A 15,428-nucleotide genomic window follows, 5' to 3' on the forward strand; every position below is an offset into this window, starting at 1 on the left:
ATTGCTTAAATTCCACGTGGGTCCGATGATGTCTCTTGCGGTGTATTCCGTGCACAACAATGTCAATCATTTGCAACTGATATTCAATAAAACATACATTAGCATGACATGATGTCGGTTTATGCCTACTTTTTTGACTGAACAACTCCATCCACCCACTTTCATTCACATGCGTAAAGACCTTTCGACTAGGAATTATTCCTAAACAAAATGATAAGACCATTGAAAAGTAGATACAAAGATGTCACATTCAGTATATTGGTCCGTCCATTTTGGGCTTTAAAGTTTGTGTGAATGCAAAATACAATGGATCCCGAAGAAATAAAACATAAGGAAGATTGTAAGAACTTTCTTGGTCGGTGTACTACGGGTGTAAAACATGAGTAATGTTATAAATCATCTTAAAGGTTTTTTAAAGTCATTTAAAATGTGATGTAACTTTTAAAAATACAGTTACATTTGAGACGTGATTTATTGAATTTCTATTTCTCACTTACAATAAAATGGTCTTTAAATAGAAATACAAGTAGATAACACCTAAAGTTCGAATATTCAAATTCAAATAAACTTTAATCTTAATAACCTAATCATAATATTAAATAATCTAATCTTAGCTGTAATAGAATTCCAACTCAAATAGTAAACCTATCTAACCCTAATCTTATTCTTAGCTATCAAATAAGAGTGATGCTACAAGTCTTTCTTGTCTCCCTCCAAGGATAATGTGGCTTTTAAAATCATCATTGGCCTTATGATTGATCACTATTAAATTTTAATAAAATGGTGATTTTAAAAGCCACCTTATTTTTTTAGGGGGAATGCTAGGTGTTCTCCTGGTGTTCTTTTCGTATCCTCCTCGTCGTATGTGGAAATTATTTTATAAAAAACAAAAAAAAAAAAGTAGTTCTTATCTCTCTCACTTGTTTTTTATAAAATAATTTCCACTTAAGACGATAAGGATACAAGGAGAATACTAAGAGAGCACCTACCATAAGTAACACAAAAGTTGTTGCATAAATATTGGAAGCAAGCGAGTAATTTTGGCTCAACTTTTACGTAGTTTGGACTTTTGTTTAGTGCCAAAATATTCATATTTTAGTCCATAACGTATATTTGTTAATTTCTTAGTTTTGTTAGTTTATGCTATTTTATTTTATTTTTGTATTTTCTTTGTTTTATAAGTTTTTGGAAGAAATAAAGCATTTATGGAAGTATCGGGCTTAAAGGACAAAATTGGAAAAAAGCTAGAAGATTTGAGTCAAGCAAAAGCATTCTGGTAGTGCGATCGATTGCAGGGGACCTGCGATCGAGCGCACTTCCAGAGAGGTCCAGACGAGTGAGCAAGGCGTGCGCTCGTGCACAAATGAGGAGACTCAATCCCAGACATGCGATCGAGCGCACACGGGCTGCGATCGATTGCACCCATGTGCTAGAGAAAAGACGGTTGCGGCTAGACTTTTTTTTCCTTCCAAATTAGGGTTTTCCAAGTCCTAGTTGCACTAGGACTAAACCTTATGAGTTTACTAGGGTTTCTAAGATTTTTAGAGTATTCCTAAGCCTATAAATAGATCTCTAAGCCTCACAATTCAATAAACCATCTTTAGACACAACTTTGGGAAGATGAATTGGAGGCTACTTCAAGAAGTTGTTTTTTGTTCTTTTTTTCCCTTTTCTTTTTAGTTTTATTTTAATTATGTGTAACTAATACTTTAGTAGGGCTAGATTGAAGTCCAATTATGTTTATTTAATATTTCAATATTGGCGCCTTTGTTATAATCATATTGTGATGCTTAACTTGATTAATTCTTGTTTTATTGAATTCCTCATATGTGTGTGATTGGCCATTATATATATGTGATATGGATTAGTTAATTAAGTCAATTTGGATGATTGAGTCCTAGGCTTAATAGAGTGATAAAAGAATTCCTCACGGGTTTTTGGGTTAATCAACATGGGGAACCGGGAGTAGACACCCATGCCCTAGGCCTCATGTGTTTGTCGTTTTCCACAAATTTATGCTTACTTAAAGAACAACTTAATATAAACCCATGCTAAATCCTTTAAGAAAGAAATGAATTAGAGTATACACCCATGCCTAATTTGTTGCTTAGGGAGATCAATAGCTTAAAGAGTAAACACTCATACCCTTAGGTTGTCAAATATTAGGTATTCATAATATGATTAGAGTATTGGCATATTGTTATATTATTTGAGCATGATTAGTGGTGGATATCAAAGCCCTACCTTTTATTTATCTTTATTTAATTTCAATATATCAATATCAAGTTTGTGACAAAGTTGATATTTTAATCAATTCTAAGTGAAATCAACAATCTCTGTGGAAACGATCTCGTACTTGCTGCACTATACTACTGTTTTGATCTTGTGCACTTGCGAGTTAAAACATACCAATTATTTGCCTATTAATATAGGTAGTATTTGGCACAACACGTTTTTGGCACCGTTGCCTGAGATTGTTTGATTTTGTTTGGAATTTTTTTTCCCTTAGTTATTTTTGTTTTAATTTTTTTTGTTTTAATTTTTAATTTAATTTATTTTTTTTTTCTGTTTTTTTGCAATTCGTGTTCTGCCTCCGGAGGTTCGCTCTATCGCCCATTCCAAGGCGATCGAGCGCACCAGTGCGATCGATCACACATCCGGACAGCAGCCCAGAAGCTGTTTTAATCACAGATCTGATTTTTTCTTTTCGTTTCATGCAAGGTCATTCGAGTCTGCATCTTTGTAAGTTTTATTTTTAATTTTGCTTTTATTTCACTTTTAATTTTAGCTTCTTTTTGTTATTTTATTTTGGTTTTCACACATGTGGGGAAACAGTCCGACCCCCTATGGACCATGTTCATTTTGCCATGACCCTTATCACCATGTTAGAGAATATCCTTCAATAAGACAAATTTCTAACAATTCTTATGGGCATATGAAAACATCGTTCTCTAAACCGAGGAAAGACCGCTATTTTGATTCCTATAACTTAGCATGGAGCCAACAGTCCAATTTCTTGTGGCAAGCTCAAGCACCACAACTTCATGAACTGCACCATCAATCATATCCACAGTTTTATGATCATTCATATTCCTCTCAATCAGCTCCACAACAGCAAAATAGATCACCGGATGTATGGTGCATTTTAAAACTCATTAGCTAAACTAGATAAAGTAGGTTTTGATTAATCATTTTGCATAAACCAAGATAAACGCTCTAACCTATCACATTTGGTATATTTGTGTAAATGCAAACACAATGGACCCAGACAGATAAAGAAGTGAAGATTATATAGTTAAAGAAGCAGAATGTGAAGAAGTGGAAATTTGTATGGACTTGGAACACAATGTACGTAGTTTCAACATGAGCATTACTCCTACTCTCATCCCAAACCTTCCTTGCCGTATCATCCAAATTTAGCATTACTGTATAAATTTATTTATTGATTATTTCTTTTCCATCTAAAACACTAAATGTTAAAAAAGAAAATGCTAAAACTGGCGTAAATTAAAACCATTTAAAATAGGCCCTAGAAAGAGGCATAATGAAGGCCTAAAATGCCCATACCTAAAAGATGGTTATGCGGTGTGGTTTGGGCTTCAATAACTGCTAACCACCGATTATTTTAATACCGTTAACCACTTAAGGCGGTGCAGTTAGCGATTAAAGACAATAACCACTAACTATAACCATTTATACACCCCTACGGCGCGAATTGCCAACATTTGCAAGTGATAATCAATCAAGTTTACATAACAATGATAACAAGTACTTGAACACATGGCATTAAAAAATAGTAATAAATGTAAAATCAACTTATAGTTGATATAAATTACAAATCAGTCTCTGCGGTATAAACAATGATTCAGAGGTTCTCGGGACAAGTCAAAATAACAATTTAGTTCCAGCAGTCAAATTCCATCCAAACATTTGACAGAATTTGTTTGTATGCCACGTAAGGACCAATAAAATTAATTGGAGGACATATGTACCTATATTCAACTGACTGTTTTACCTAACAGTGTTGGACCAAGCACAAAGTGGTATAAAAACTTTGAGAAGCCCGGTCCAATTCTTTCCTTATACCATAAGGAATTTAAATTATGAAGTCCAAGTTCTTATTATTTTTGAACTTAAATTATGAAGTCCAAGTACTCTACTCTGTTATTTACGAACAATGTTAAGCTTGCAACTTTTGTTTGACTGAGAACCATCTAAGGAGGAAGTCAATTATTGCAAGGATTTAAGAACCTCTTTGATAGATTCACTCGACATTTATTTCTAGGATTTGGTTAACTATTTCAATGCCTTCAGATAACTCGATATATTTTACTTGATTAATCGATATGATCATGTCGATAGACTATCAGTTGCATGCCTCGTTATAATGGTTATAACATACATATTTGTCTGTATTTGTTGTGTGCATATGGAAAGAGACAATTGACATTAATTAGATGATTATAAACACCCTAGAATATATTACTTTGATGATAAGCTGCGTATTTGGTGTTAAAAATTGATTATTAACCAGTAATTAGGCAACAAGCTAGTTCTGAAATAAAAATGATAAATGAAAAGATAGGTAATTACATTATTTGAGCAATTCTTAATCCATAGGAATCATATTTTGTTGTAATCCACGGCTTTATTCATTGGTGAATCTTGGCACAATGTGGTTTGGCTCTTCACAGGATTTTTAACGGCTAGTTTCCGTTTTCCGGCCTCATTGTCAATTGCGGCTTGGCCCTTCACCGGATTCTTTTAGCGGCTTGTCTCCGTTCTGCAGCATCTATCCGGCCATCACTTTCAGCCTTTCTCACCGGCATTGCCTTGATCCAATTGTCGACTTCGGATATCTTTAGTTTCTTCTCTTTTCCAAACTCAAGCTTACATCTTATGTTTGAGGGGGCATGTCGAAATATTTTATAAATTAAGTTTATTGATATTTTCCTTAATATGTTATTTCTCTTTGTGATAGAATATTTTTATTTTCCGTTATTATATTTCCTTCTAAGGTTTATTATCTTCCTTAATTAGTTTAGGTCTACTTTAGAGTTTCTTGGTCACTACTCATTGTCTCTCTATAAATAGAGAGTTATATAATATTGTTTGATATATTGAAGATACAAGATGTAGCCCATATGTCTCTCTCCGCTTCCGCACTTTCTTTTCTTTCTATTTCATATTTTAGTACTTTTATATTTCATATATATTTCAACATAAATAAATGAAGAGAACATTTCATTGGAATTCAAAACAAGGGAAAATAAATAAATAAATTGCAATCAAAATTTTCTTGTGGGTGTTGCTATCATGAGGGTAGCCCTCGCTCGTTACGTTACATTGACTCATTTTGTTTTTTGAGGTACTTTGGAAAATGTAAATTCATGTACTCTTTAGATTTAGAAAATTTATCACATTATGCTTTATTTTTATAAAATCTTTGCAAAATTTTATGCATCGAAAGCGAAAGACGGAAAATGAGAAGTTTAACAAACAAAGCCATTGATTTTCTAATAATTGTACTATTTTGATTTCTTACTTCCGCTTTCTTGGCAACTAAACATAGCGCATATAGGTGCTTACAGTTATATGCCATGATTATCTTTTGAAATTAATTGTTCTATTTTGATTTCCTGCCCTTCATTTTTGATTTTTTTTCTTTCTACTTGGATTGAAGTAATTTAAGAATATATAGAATGGTTAGGTTCATATTATTGATCTCAATTTATTCAGTCATTTTATGTTGACTTTGCTTATTCTATGGAATTATCACAAGTTGATTTTTTTGGTGATCAATTGTATTGTACATGGAAATGATTTTGCATTCAAAATCTAGTAAGAATGGAACTTGACTATGTGAATCTACTGCCCGATTTATTGGTGATCAATTGTAGTGTTTGTTTGAAGTGAAAACAGCGTTATCGTCTCTAATGCCTGTCAGCATTTTCAATTTTGATGATTTGGATTTTCTCTTCATCATTTGCCAGATGTGGCGATAGCTGATGGGAATCAAAGCATGCATTCTTTAAAGCCTGCTGATGGAATAGGGAAGAAGTTCAAAAGGAAATTCAAGATGGGTAAAGGTAAGCGCCGTGGTAAAGCCATCAGGAGGATGCACCATATATATTTGAATCCATAACAGAATTTCTCCTACTGTACTAATGGTATCAAGTGGCCTGTGGGCAATCTTGATAGTTCTAAGATAGTTATATTTTGTATTCTGATTTTGTTGAGTGACATGAATGTAGACTATCCTTTTTCTTTATCACAACTTATAAATATGGATGGATGACTTTTTTCCCCTCGCACACAGAAAATTTTAGTGGATTGAAGGACATCACTACAAAAGTTTTCACATTTAATGACTCTTAATAAGACTCTTTATTAATGACGATTTTTGCCCAAAAAACATCATTATTAAACTATCGACGGTCAAATAGTGACTTTTTCAAAATGACTTCAATTACATAGATTGGAATCCGAATTAATGACATTTCGATAGTGAAAATTGAGGGAAAATGTGACATTTTAGCTCACACGCCACCTTCTAAAAGGTGATGTGTGAACAGTCACGTTCCCTTCTAGAATTTGACATTTTCACTATTCACACACCACCTTTGAGAAGGTGACGTGTGAACAGTGCACATCACCTTCTAGAAGGTGTCATTTTTACTATTCACACGTTGCTACCCTTTAAAAAATTATGAAAAAATAATTTTTAACAAAAAAGTATTTATAATATATATCAAATTAATTTTCTTTTTAAAAATAAAACAAATTCAAATAAAATTTAAATTTTTTTAAAAAAAAAAATAGAGGGGTGGCAGCCTGTTTGGCAGCAAACCGGCAGCCACCTTGTGTTTTTTATTTTATTTTTTAAAAAATGTTTTAAGTGTGCGGGTTAAAAATGAAAGTTTTTGAGTGTGGATGGTTGTTTTAAAAGCTAATATTTTCAAATTTTGAGACGTTTTACTATTCACGGGCAAAAGGCAACATGTGATTAGTGTTACTATTCACACATTGCTATTCCTGTGCGAAAGGCGACTTTATGAATAGTGACAGTTAAACTGTAAGTATTATGTTTTCTAAAAACATCACTATTTAAAAGACATTAAACCTGGTTTTTTTTATTTATATTTGGTAGTGTATGTACCTATATTCAACTGACTGTACGTTTTACCAAAGAGTGTTGGAGCAAGTACAAAGTAGTGTAAAAACTTAGGGAAGCAGAGGAATCTACATTATGTAAGTCCAAGTTCTTATTGTTTTTGAACTAAAAACATGATGCTACAACAGTCTGTCATTTATAAACAATGTTAATCGTTAATTATTTGCGGGGTTATTGAATGCGGTTATTAATAGCTATTTGCATATCAAGTAATGGGCTTTGTGGGCATTCTTTAGATCTCTATTAGGGTCTATTTTAAATGCGTTTGAAAGTATTTTAAGCCTGTTTTAGAGTTTTTTTTTTTTTGTTTTTTTTTTTTTAAGCAATAGTATTTTAGATGAAACTCATCCTTTGATTACATATTTTCGTTTAAAAATAACAAAGAAAATACAAACACCTTGTGATAGGTTCATCCACAAATTACAAACATACGAATTACAAAGGGTATATATATATATATTACAAATTCAAAACATAAAAAACATAATTAAAGTTTAAATGTAACGACAATGAAAAATTTGTTACATATATAGCAGTCACAATTTCTTGCAAAGACTAAAAACTTTTTTTGAAATGAAGGCTAAATTCCACTACCTTTATGATATTCAGACTGTCCAACTTTTTCCCTTCAAAGAAAATATATTGTTGAGGTACCAATCCAGTAACTGTTAAGTAATAAAAGAAAAATAATAGATAACTTTTTCTTGTCTGACAGACTGAAAAAGGAGGAATTAGAACGAGTTTTTTTATAACTGAAGTGTGGAGCTGATGCATCAGTTTATGGCACATCAGTTTCTGGATGACAATATTAATTTCCGTCACGTAATATGAAGAAAGATGATAATTAAGACCTTGAAATGGTTAAATCGAGAATGAGAATGTAATGGTACCATATGAAGAAATGGTTATAAGAAAATGGGATACAATAAAAGAAATAATGCCTCACACAATTGTAAATTCATTCATATATATGATTTTAACAAGTGAAGATTGGAGCATATATTATTACAACAACCTGAAAAACTTATAATTCATAAATAATGCATATTAAGAAAAATACCAATACCCATAGCTTCAACTTCTCTCCGACTTGACCTTCCTTAGCAAGTGAACAATTTTGACCATAACGAACACAATAATCTTGTCTTTCAAATTATCAAAGCCTCGGAAGTAAGCTTGTCTCCATGATGTTTTGATAATCAGTGTGCCACAAACTCCCCAAAATCCAACAATAAACCCAACTATCTTGCTAATGTAGAACAAGAATGACTCAAGTCCCCATGCATTTTTGTTGCCTACTCTATTACCACCATTTGATGTTTCTCCAGGTTTAGTTTCATTCTCTGGACAATTGGTTGAAAGAGGAGGCCCACAGAGGAAAGAATTACCTTTGTATATAGAAGAGTCATCAAGTGTTTGAAGTTGATTCCCATTTGGGATGTTCCCAGACAAATTGTTGAATGACAAATTCAAGTAACTTAAGAAGCTCAAAGATGACAAGCTTTTAGGGATAGTACCATAAAGCTCATTAATTGAGAGATCAAGTGATTCTAACTTGTGTAAATTCCCAATTTTGTTAGGAATTCTTCCAGTCAGATGATTCATTGATAAATTCAAGATGACCAATTCTGAGATGCTTGTTATATTTTCAGGTATTTCTCCAGATAAATTGTTATTCGAAAGGTCTATGACATTGTGAAGCGTAAAAGCTGACTCGTCAAATAGACGTTCTGCTCCTTTATAAACTAGCACCATTTTATCCGGAAGATGGCCATCATCAATAATTTCTGGATCACCATGGTTAGTCAAGTTGTCTAAACATTGAGGGATTGCTCCTGAAAGATCATTGTCTGCAAGGTCTAGGATGGTAATATGCGAAAGAAGACATAATTGTTGAGGTATGTCCCCATGAAACAAGTTGGACCTTAGGCTTAATCCCCATAAATATGGTAGACTTTCTCCTATCCATGCTGGAAGTTTTCCAAAGAATTTATTTCCACTAAAATCAAGGCTTCGCAAGTTTGTATAGTTCCTTAAGAAAGGGGGAAACTCTCCTTCAAGATGATTTCGGCGAAATGATAAGTGCCTTAGTGAACTCAAATGCCGCATTGAAGTTGGAACATTGCCAGATATATTGTTGTCTGCTAAGTCCAAGAATTTGAAATACTGTAAATCTTTCCAATAAATGGGAAGATTTCCAGACAACGAATTATTTCTCAAAACAAGATATTTCAACTCCTCTAGCGTCCCAATCAAATGGGGAATTATACCAGTAATTGAATTCGAAGAGAGATCCAACCAAACTAACTTGGGCAATAACTCGACTAAGTTTGTGGGAATAGCTCCAGAAAACATGTTATTATTGAGAAATACCATACTTAGATTACTACGAAAAAGTGGGAGTGGACCCTCTAAGTTGTTGAAACTTAAATCAAATTGATCAGCCAAAGGGTGAAATTGAAAGTATGGTACCTGGCCGTGTAGTTTGTTACCAGAAAGACTCCACTCAGTGATATTTGGGCAGGACTTCCAAAGGCCATGCGGAATTGTGTCAGAAATGCCAACATTGTCAAGCCTAAGAATTTTGAGTCCATTTTGTGTTTTTATCCACAGTGGAAACTCTGGGCCGATCCGAACGTTTTCTAATTGAATTTGTGTCAGCTTAAAAGGGGGAACCCAGTCGGGTTTGACATCTAAAACCAATGCCCATTTTCCAGACAATTTCATACACAAGTCTAGAGATTTTAATCGGGTGAGACTATGAAAATGAGCTTCAGTTAGGACACCTTCCAAAGAATTCTGAAGAAGGTTCAACGAAACAAGCATTGACAGTTTCCCAATGCTTTCTGGAATTGTTCCGTTCATTTGATTGTACGAGAGGTCGAGTTCTTGCAATGACAACAAGTTTCCGATTGAATCTGGAATTGAACCCCAAAAAGAGCACATAGAGAGCTCAATAGTTTTCAACTTCCCGAGTCCTCCCAATGAATAGGGCAAGTTCCCCCCAAGCAGGCTATTAAAACTCAGATGTAGATATTCAAGGCTACTGAAGGAACATTGAGACAAGCCATCAACAAATTCAGTTATCTCCCCACTTATATTGTTGTTTCTCAAATCTATTGTTTGCAAGTTGCAAAGGTTTGCAAATGAGTTGGGAATCTTTCCAATAAGCTCGGGGTTTTTAGCCATATCCAAGCTGTACAAGTTGGTTAGATTTCCCAAACTACCTGGAATATCACCTCTAAGCCAACTGGATGCAAGACTGATTGTTGAAAGCCCACTCACATTTGACAACCACCGAGGTATTAAGGATTCAAAACGGTTGTTAGAGAGATCAAGGACTGAAAGCAATGTGAAGTTGATGGAGGAAAGAGAGTGAGGAAGACTAGAGAGTTGACAGTGACTCAGGCGTAAATCCACCAAGGAAGGTAGCATATTAACCGCATCAAGCCAATCTTGTACATTCTCAAGATTAACATCTCCCAAATTAAGGTAACTAAGAGAAGGAAAACCAACAAACCACTCTAGGCTTTTGACTTCCAATGTTGGAAAATAAATGACACGGTTGATGAGGGATGAAGATGAATATGAATTGAGGTCTAGATATTGCAGCCTTGATAGATTCCCAAGTTGGGGAGGAACAACTCCGGCAAACGATGAGAAAGAGAGATTGAGATACCTCAAACCCTCAAAAGAACCCAAAAACTTTGGAATACTGTTTCCACTAAAATTATTCAGGCTTAGGTCCAAGTAACTCAAATGCTTTAAATTGGGTAATGAAGGACTTATCTTACCCCCCAAGCACGTCTGGCTGTACGCTTTTATTATTTCATCACGTTGATAGTCATAGTCTGCATTTGAGGAGGCCCGGATTTCTTCAATAGCATCAAGTTCACTCAACTGAAATGAGTTTTTGAGGTCCAGCTTGACGACGTGACCTGTGCTGTTGTTGCAGCCAACGCCTGTCCAATTGCAACAATCCTCATCAGTACCAACCCAAGACGATAGACGACCTGATGGATCAGTGAGATGTTCTTTGAAGCTAAGAAGTGCTTCCCTCTCCACCTCTAAGCATCGGAAAATAGGGCTTTTGGTGCATGAAACAGGTTTAATAACTTGTAGGTAGGATGCAGTCCCAAGCAAAGAGAGAAAAAAAATGAGGAGGAGATGAACAATGGACATAAAAAAGTGGGTACTAATCATGTTGAGGATGAAAATAGTTTAGACACAAAATTGCAAGTGATGCCTAGAGACACATGGGATTCATATATGATTATTTACCTTCACCAACTAATTGGGTTGGAAGGAGAGACTAGTCAGACTTAATTTGGTAGCTATGGTCAACTGTCATATTTATTATTGCCGACAAGGAGGGTAATACCTTCATAAGTCATAAAGTTAGGTTGGAAGAAAGGGAGATGTTAGACTATAAATTTTTTTTTTAACAAAAAATTGCCCAAGTATATCTAAATGCAAAGAGTACACGCTTCGACTTTATTAATGGTGTGACATGACAAACCAGTGAGGCCTTAGGTTTGAATGCAGGAGACGTAGTCAAACTTTGCGAGCTATAGCCAGCTGTCATATGGGTTTGGAAAAGTTTATCTTCTTCTTCATGTAAATTGCCCGTTAAGTTCCACATGGGCCTCGTACGTGCATGTCAATTATTGTATTGAATCTGGGATCCTTAAATCTGAAGGAATAAATCAATGCCGTATACATTCTAAATAAGTGTGCATTTATTAATTTTTTGTTTTGAAAATTTATAGAGTAATGCTAGATGCTTAATTATTATCTTTTTATCATCTTAAATCATCATTAAATTTTATATTAATCATATTTAAATTTTGATTCAATAGTATTTTGAATGTCATATTAATTTTAGGAAGATAAAAAAATATTCGGTTTACATACTGTTATTTTAATAATTGTATATATGTTGTAATTTAATCAACGGTCTTAAAGTTGACTTATTTATAAAAAATTTTAATAAGAAAGAAAATAAAAAAAATTTAAAAAATTTAATCTTAATTATTAATTAAACTATAATATACATACTATTATTAAAATATCAGTAAGCCGTGCCGGATAAAGGTTAAATCTGGTTGATTGAGTGTCCGATTAAATAAAAATGACAAATTGAGAATTTATGATCTGATCAGTATTATCTGGTTGTGTGTCATATCAAATTACAACGACAAAAAATAATAAATATAAAATTATTCAATAAAAATTAAACTTTCAAAAAGATAAATAATTGTATCTTAATATGTTACGTCATTAGTTCTGAGACCAATGGTATTATATTACGTATGCCTTCTCCTCGTGAAATAATATTTCAACACTTGTGTGTTTGTTTATTTGATCAATACAAAATAAACTCTCTCCAAAAACAAATTAAAACCAAATAAAGTATTTAGAGTTTTTTTTTCCTGAGCGATACTTGCTAATTGGTTCGGAAAACTAAGCAAACTGGTAATTAATAATCCTATATATTAAGCGACTATGAACGGTAGAGTTTCTTTAAGACCCGGCCAAATTGATCTATGATCCCCTATTCCAAATTAAATTGTATACTAAAATAAAGTTATATATATATATATATATGAAAAACCAAATTAATCGCAAATTTCCTACTAAAATGTTACTCATTTTTATTTTCTTAAAATATACTCCGGACAAATAATATAGAGTAATGCTAAGAACTATATTTTTATCTTCCTAAAGTTGATGTGATTTTTATAATGTTAGGGATCATCTTTTTATCATCCTAAAGCTGATGTGCTTTTAAAATTACCATTAAATTTTAAATAAATCATACTTAAATTTTGATCCAGTGGTAATTTTGAAAGACACATCAGCTTTAAGGGGATAAAAAAATTGTCCCTAGCTTTACTCATTTTAAAATCACAATTACATTAAAATTCAAGTATAATTTATTTAAAATTTAATGGTAATTTTAAAAGTTACATTAACTTTAAGAGGGAAAAAAAAATGATTCCTAACATTATCAACTTTAGGAGAATTAAAACAGAAAATATAAAAAATAATTCCTAACATTACTCAATTTATAATCATGCAGCTAAGTTTTTCTTGAAGGACTAAGAATAAATCCAATAAATGTAGAGCATGAGAAATAAAAACGACGTACGTAACTTATCTCATTAATACGGCCTAGACTCTTCTCTTCAAGTCCTCTTCATGGAAATTGCTTGTTAAATTCCACGTGGACCCCAAGATGTGAATTTGTTTTGCAAGTGATAATTAATAAAGAGTATGGAATTTATGGATGACAGAATCCCTACTATCAAGTTCATCCTAATAACACTCTTTTTACAATTTTTAATTACCATGTGATACATCATAAATTTAAGAAAAATGTAAAAAATAGAAGTGAGAACAATCACACCAAATTTGAGAAAAAAAAAAATGGTAGCCGGCAAGATCCAAGTGAGACCCACGGACCCACGCCGTGAGTCTCGCCGGACTCACGGGTCTGGCCAGCGGAGAACGCCTCAAATCCCGCCGGCCGTGACCTACCTCAAAACCCGTTTCAAATGCCTCAAATTCCGTTTTTAATGCCCCAAAACTCGTTTTTTGATTCAAAATTAAAACATAGAGGTAAAAAGTTAACTCTTTAGGAATTTTATCACCCTAAAATCTAGTGTATTTTGGTCTAATTTATTTTTGTACACTTTTTATATTTTTACTTATGTGTCGATTTCTAATTGGGAGCTGCAAAAGAGGTATTATCAGGATGGTCCTGATAAAATGTTGAAGATGAGAATTCACAAAGTCGATGGAATGTGGAAGTGGGGAGCCCCAGTGTTCTGCCCAATGTTGTGCCGGCGGCTAAGTTGAGCTTGAGTGACCAAGCGTTCTTTCTCCTGGCCTTCATTGCTTGCACGGTATGTGAAAATGTTGTTGTTGTTATTATTATTTTTTTTTACTGTAATTGTGTTGCTATTCAAGCTTGTAGCATTCAATACCTTTTTGAGAAATGCTGCACATACTCCCATACTCTCAGAATCTAATGGTGATTTTAGTCACAAGTGAGGGAGTGTGAGAATAAGAGTGTGGGTAGCATGTCTTATACCTTTAATGGATTTCTTTGTTTGTTTAAGGCATGCTTGCCTTTTCCATTTGGGTTTAAGGGATTAGTTTAATTCTCCATTGCATTGGAAGTGCACATCCATGGCTTGAATGGAACTATTCAGAATAAGATGAAGCCTTTTAGGAATTCATGAAGTCACTACATTTTAAATGTTTTGTGTAGTGGTGATGGCTACAATGATAATGACTTTAACAATTAATAATGATGGCTTTTTGAAAAACTCTATCCAAAAAGATAATTTAAATTTCTATTCTCGTGGAACATCCAAACAGGGTTTTAATGAGTCTCACTAATCAAAATTGTAGTTAGGTGTAAGATCTCATATTCCCTAAAAAGAAAATTAATAAAAATAAAGTAAATATGGATGCTTATTGAGCATTAGTAAGAGGTGACTGTTATGATAAGGAAAAGAATGAGGAAGCCATATAGAGAAGTATGTGCTTTAGTAATGTGTATTTCCCCCATGTTCTAGTCACAAAATAGATGAAATAAAGCAACAAATGGATTTTTGTTGCAGCAACTGATGTTATTTGGCATTTACAACAGATTGGAAACTATTTTCAATGCGTGACTTACCAAAGGAAAATATGCTATTTGTTCCCAGCTAATTAATTGATACTTACATATGTAAGAATAATTGGCTATGATTTAAGTAGGTTGTGGTTTAAACTTGTGGTAGTTATTACCTATGCTATTCTTTGCTGACAAACTTGAAGCTTGAATTTTATTGTTGACTATGATCTACGTTAATTTTATCATTATTGATAATCATGAATTAATTTCAATGTTTGCAGATTTCTGTGGCATTCACTAGCCTTATTACTGCAGCTGTCCCAACACTATATGCAAGTAGTCTAACTTTATGATTAAGTGCGGAATTTATTATTATTATTATTATTTTTTGGTGTCCTACTCCCAGCACCACACGTCAGGCTTAATTCATCTCACTTAAGTCTATTACAACATTATGACTACCTGTTCTTTTGCATTATGCCTAAAATATGGATAAACCAGTGATTTATTAGTTGCAGCAATTTCTGTAAGTTCTTTTGGAAAGTGTGTTTTTTTTCTTTTTATGAGCAATTGTTTCATTTCTCATGCCGTTTTAGCTAATAGCTAAAGGTTGATCCACTCCCACTC

At 33.4% G+C, this 15,428-nt stretch overlaps 2 protein-coding genes across 2 annotated transcripts in view; one reads left to right on the forward strand and one right to left on the reverse strand.

The window, feature by feature from the left end:
• Positions 1–15,428, forward strand: part of LOC132171862 (uncharacterized) — a 71,074-nt gene that overhangs the window by 50,782 nt on the left and 4,864 nt on the right. Inside the window, exons 3-4 of the mRNA XM_088513636.1 lie at positions 13,955–14,082; positions 15,083–15,137. Coding sequence (XP_088369762.1) covers positions 13,955–14,082; positions 15,083–15,137 — 183 coding nt within the window. The remainder of the gene's footprint in view (positions 1–13,954; positions 14,083–15,082; positions 15,138–15,428) is intronic.
• On the reverse strand, positions 8,192–11,377 carry LOC148587987 (receptor-like protein EIX2). The gene has a single exon (XM_088512161.1). The coding sequence runs from the start codon at positions 11,375–11,377 to the stop codon at positions 8,249–8,251; it is 3,129 nt and encodes a 1,042-aa protein (XP_088368287.1). The 3' UTR covers positions 8,192–8,248.

The sequence above is a fragment of the Corylus avellana genome, chromosome 1 (genome assembly GCF_965113065.1).
Source record: "Corylus avellana chromosome 1, dhCorAvel1.hap1.2, whole genome shotgun sequence".
Classification (NCBI taxonomy): Eukaryota; Viridiplantae; Streptophyta; class Magnoliopsida; order Fagales; family Betulaceae; genus Corylus; species Corylus avellana.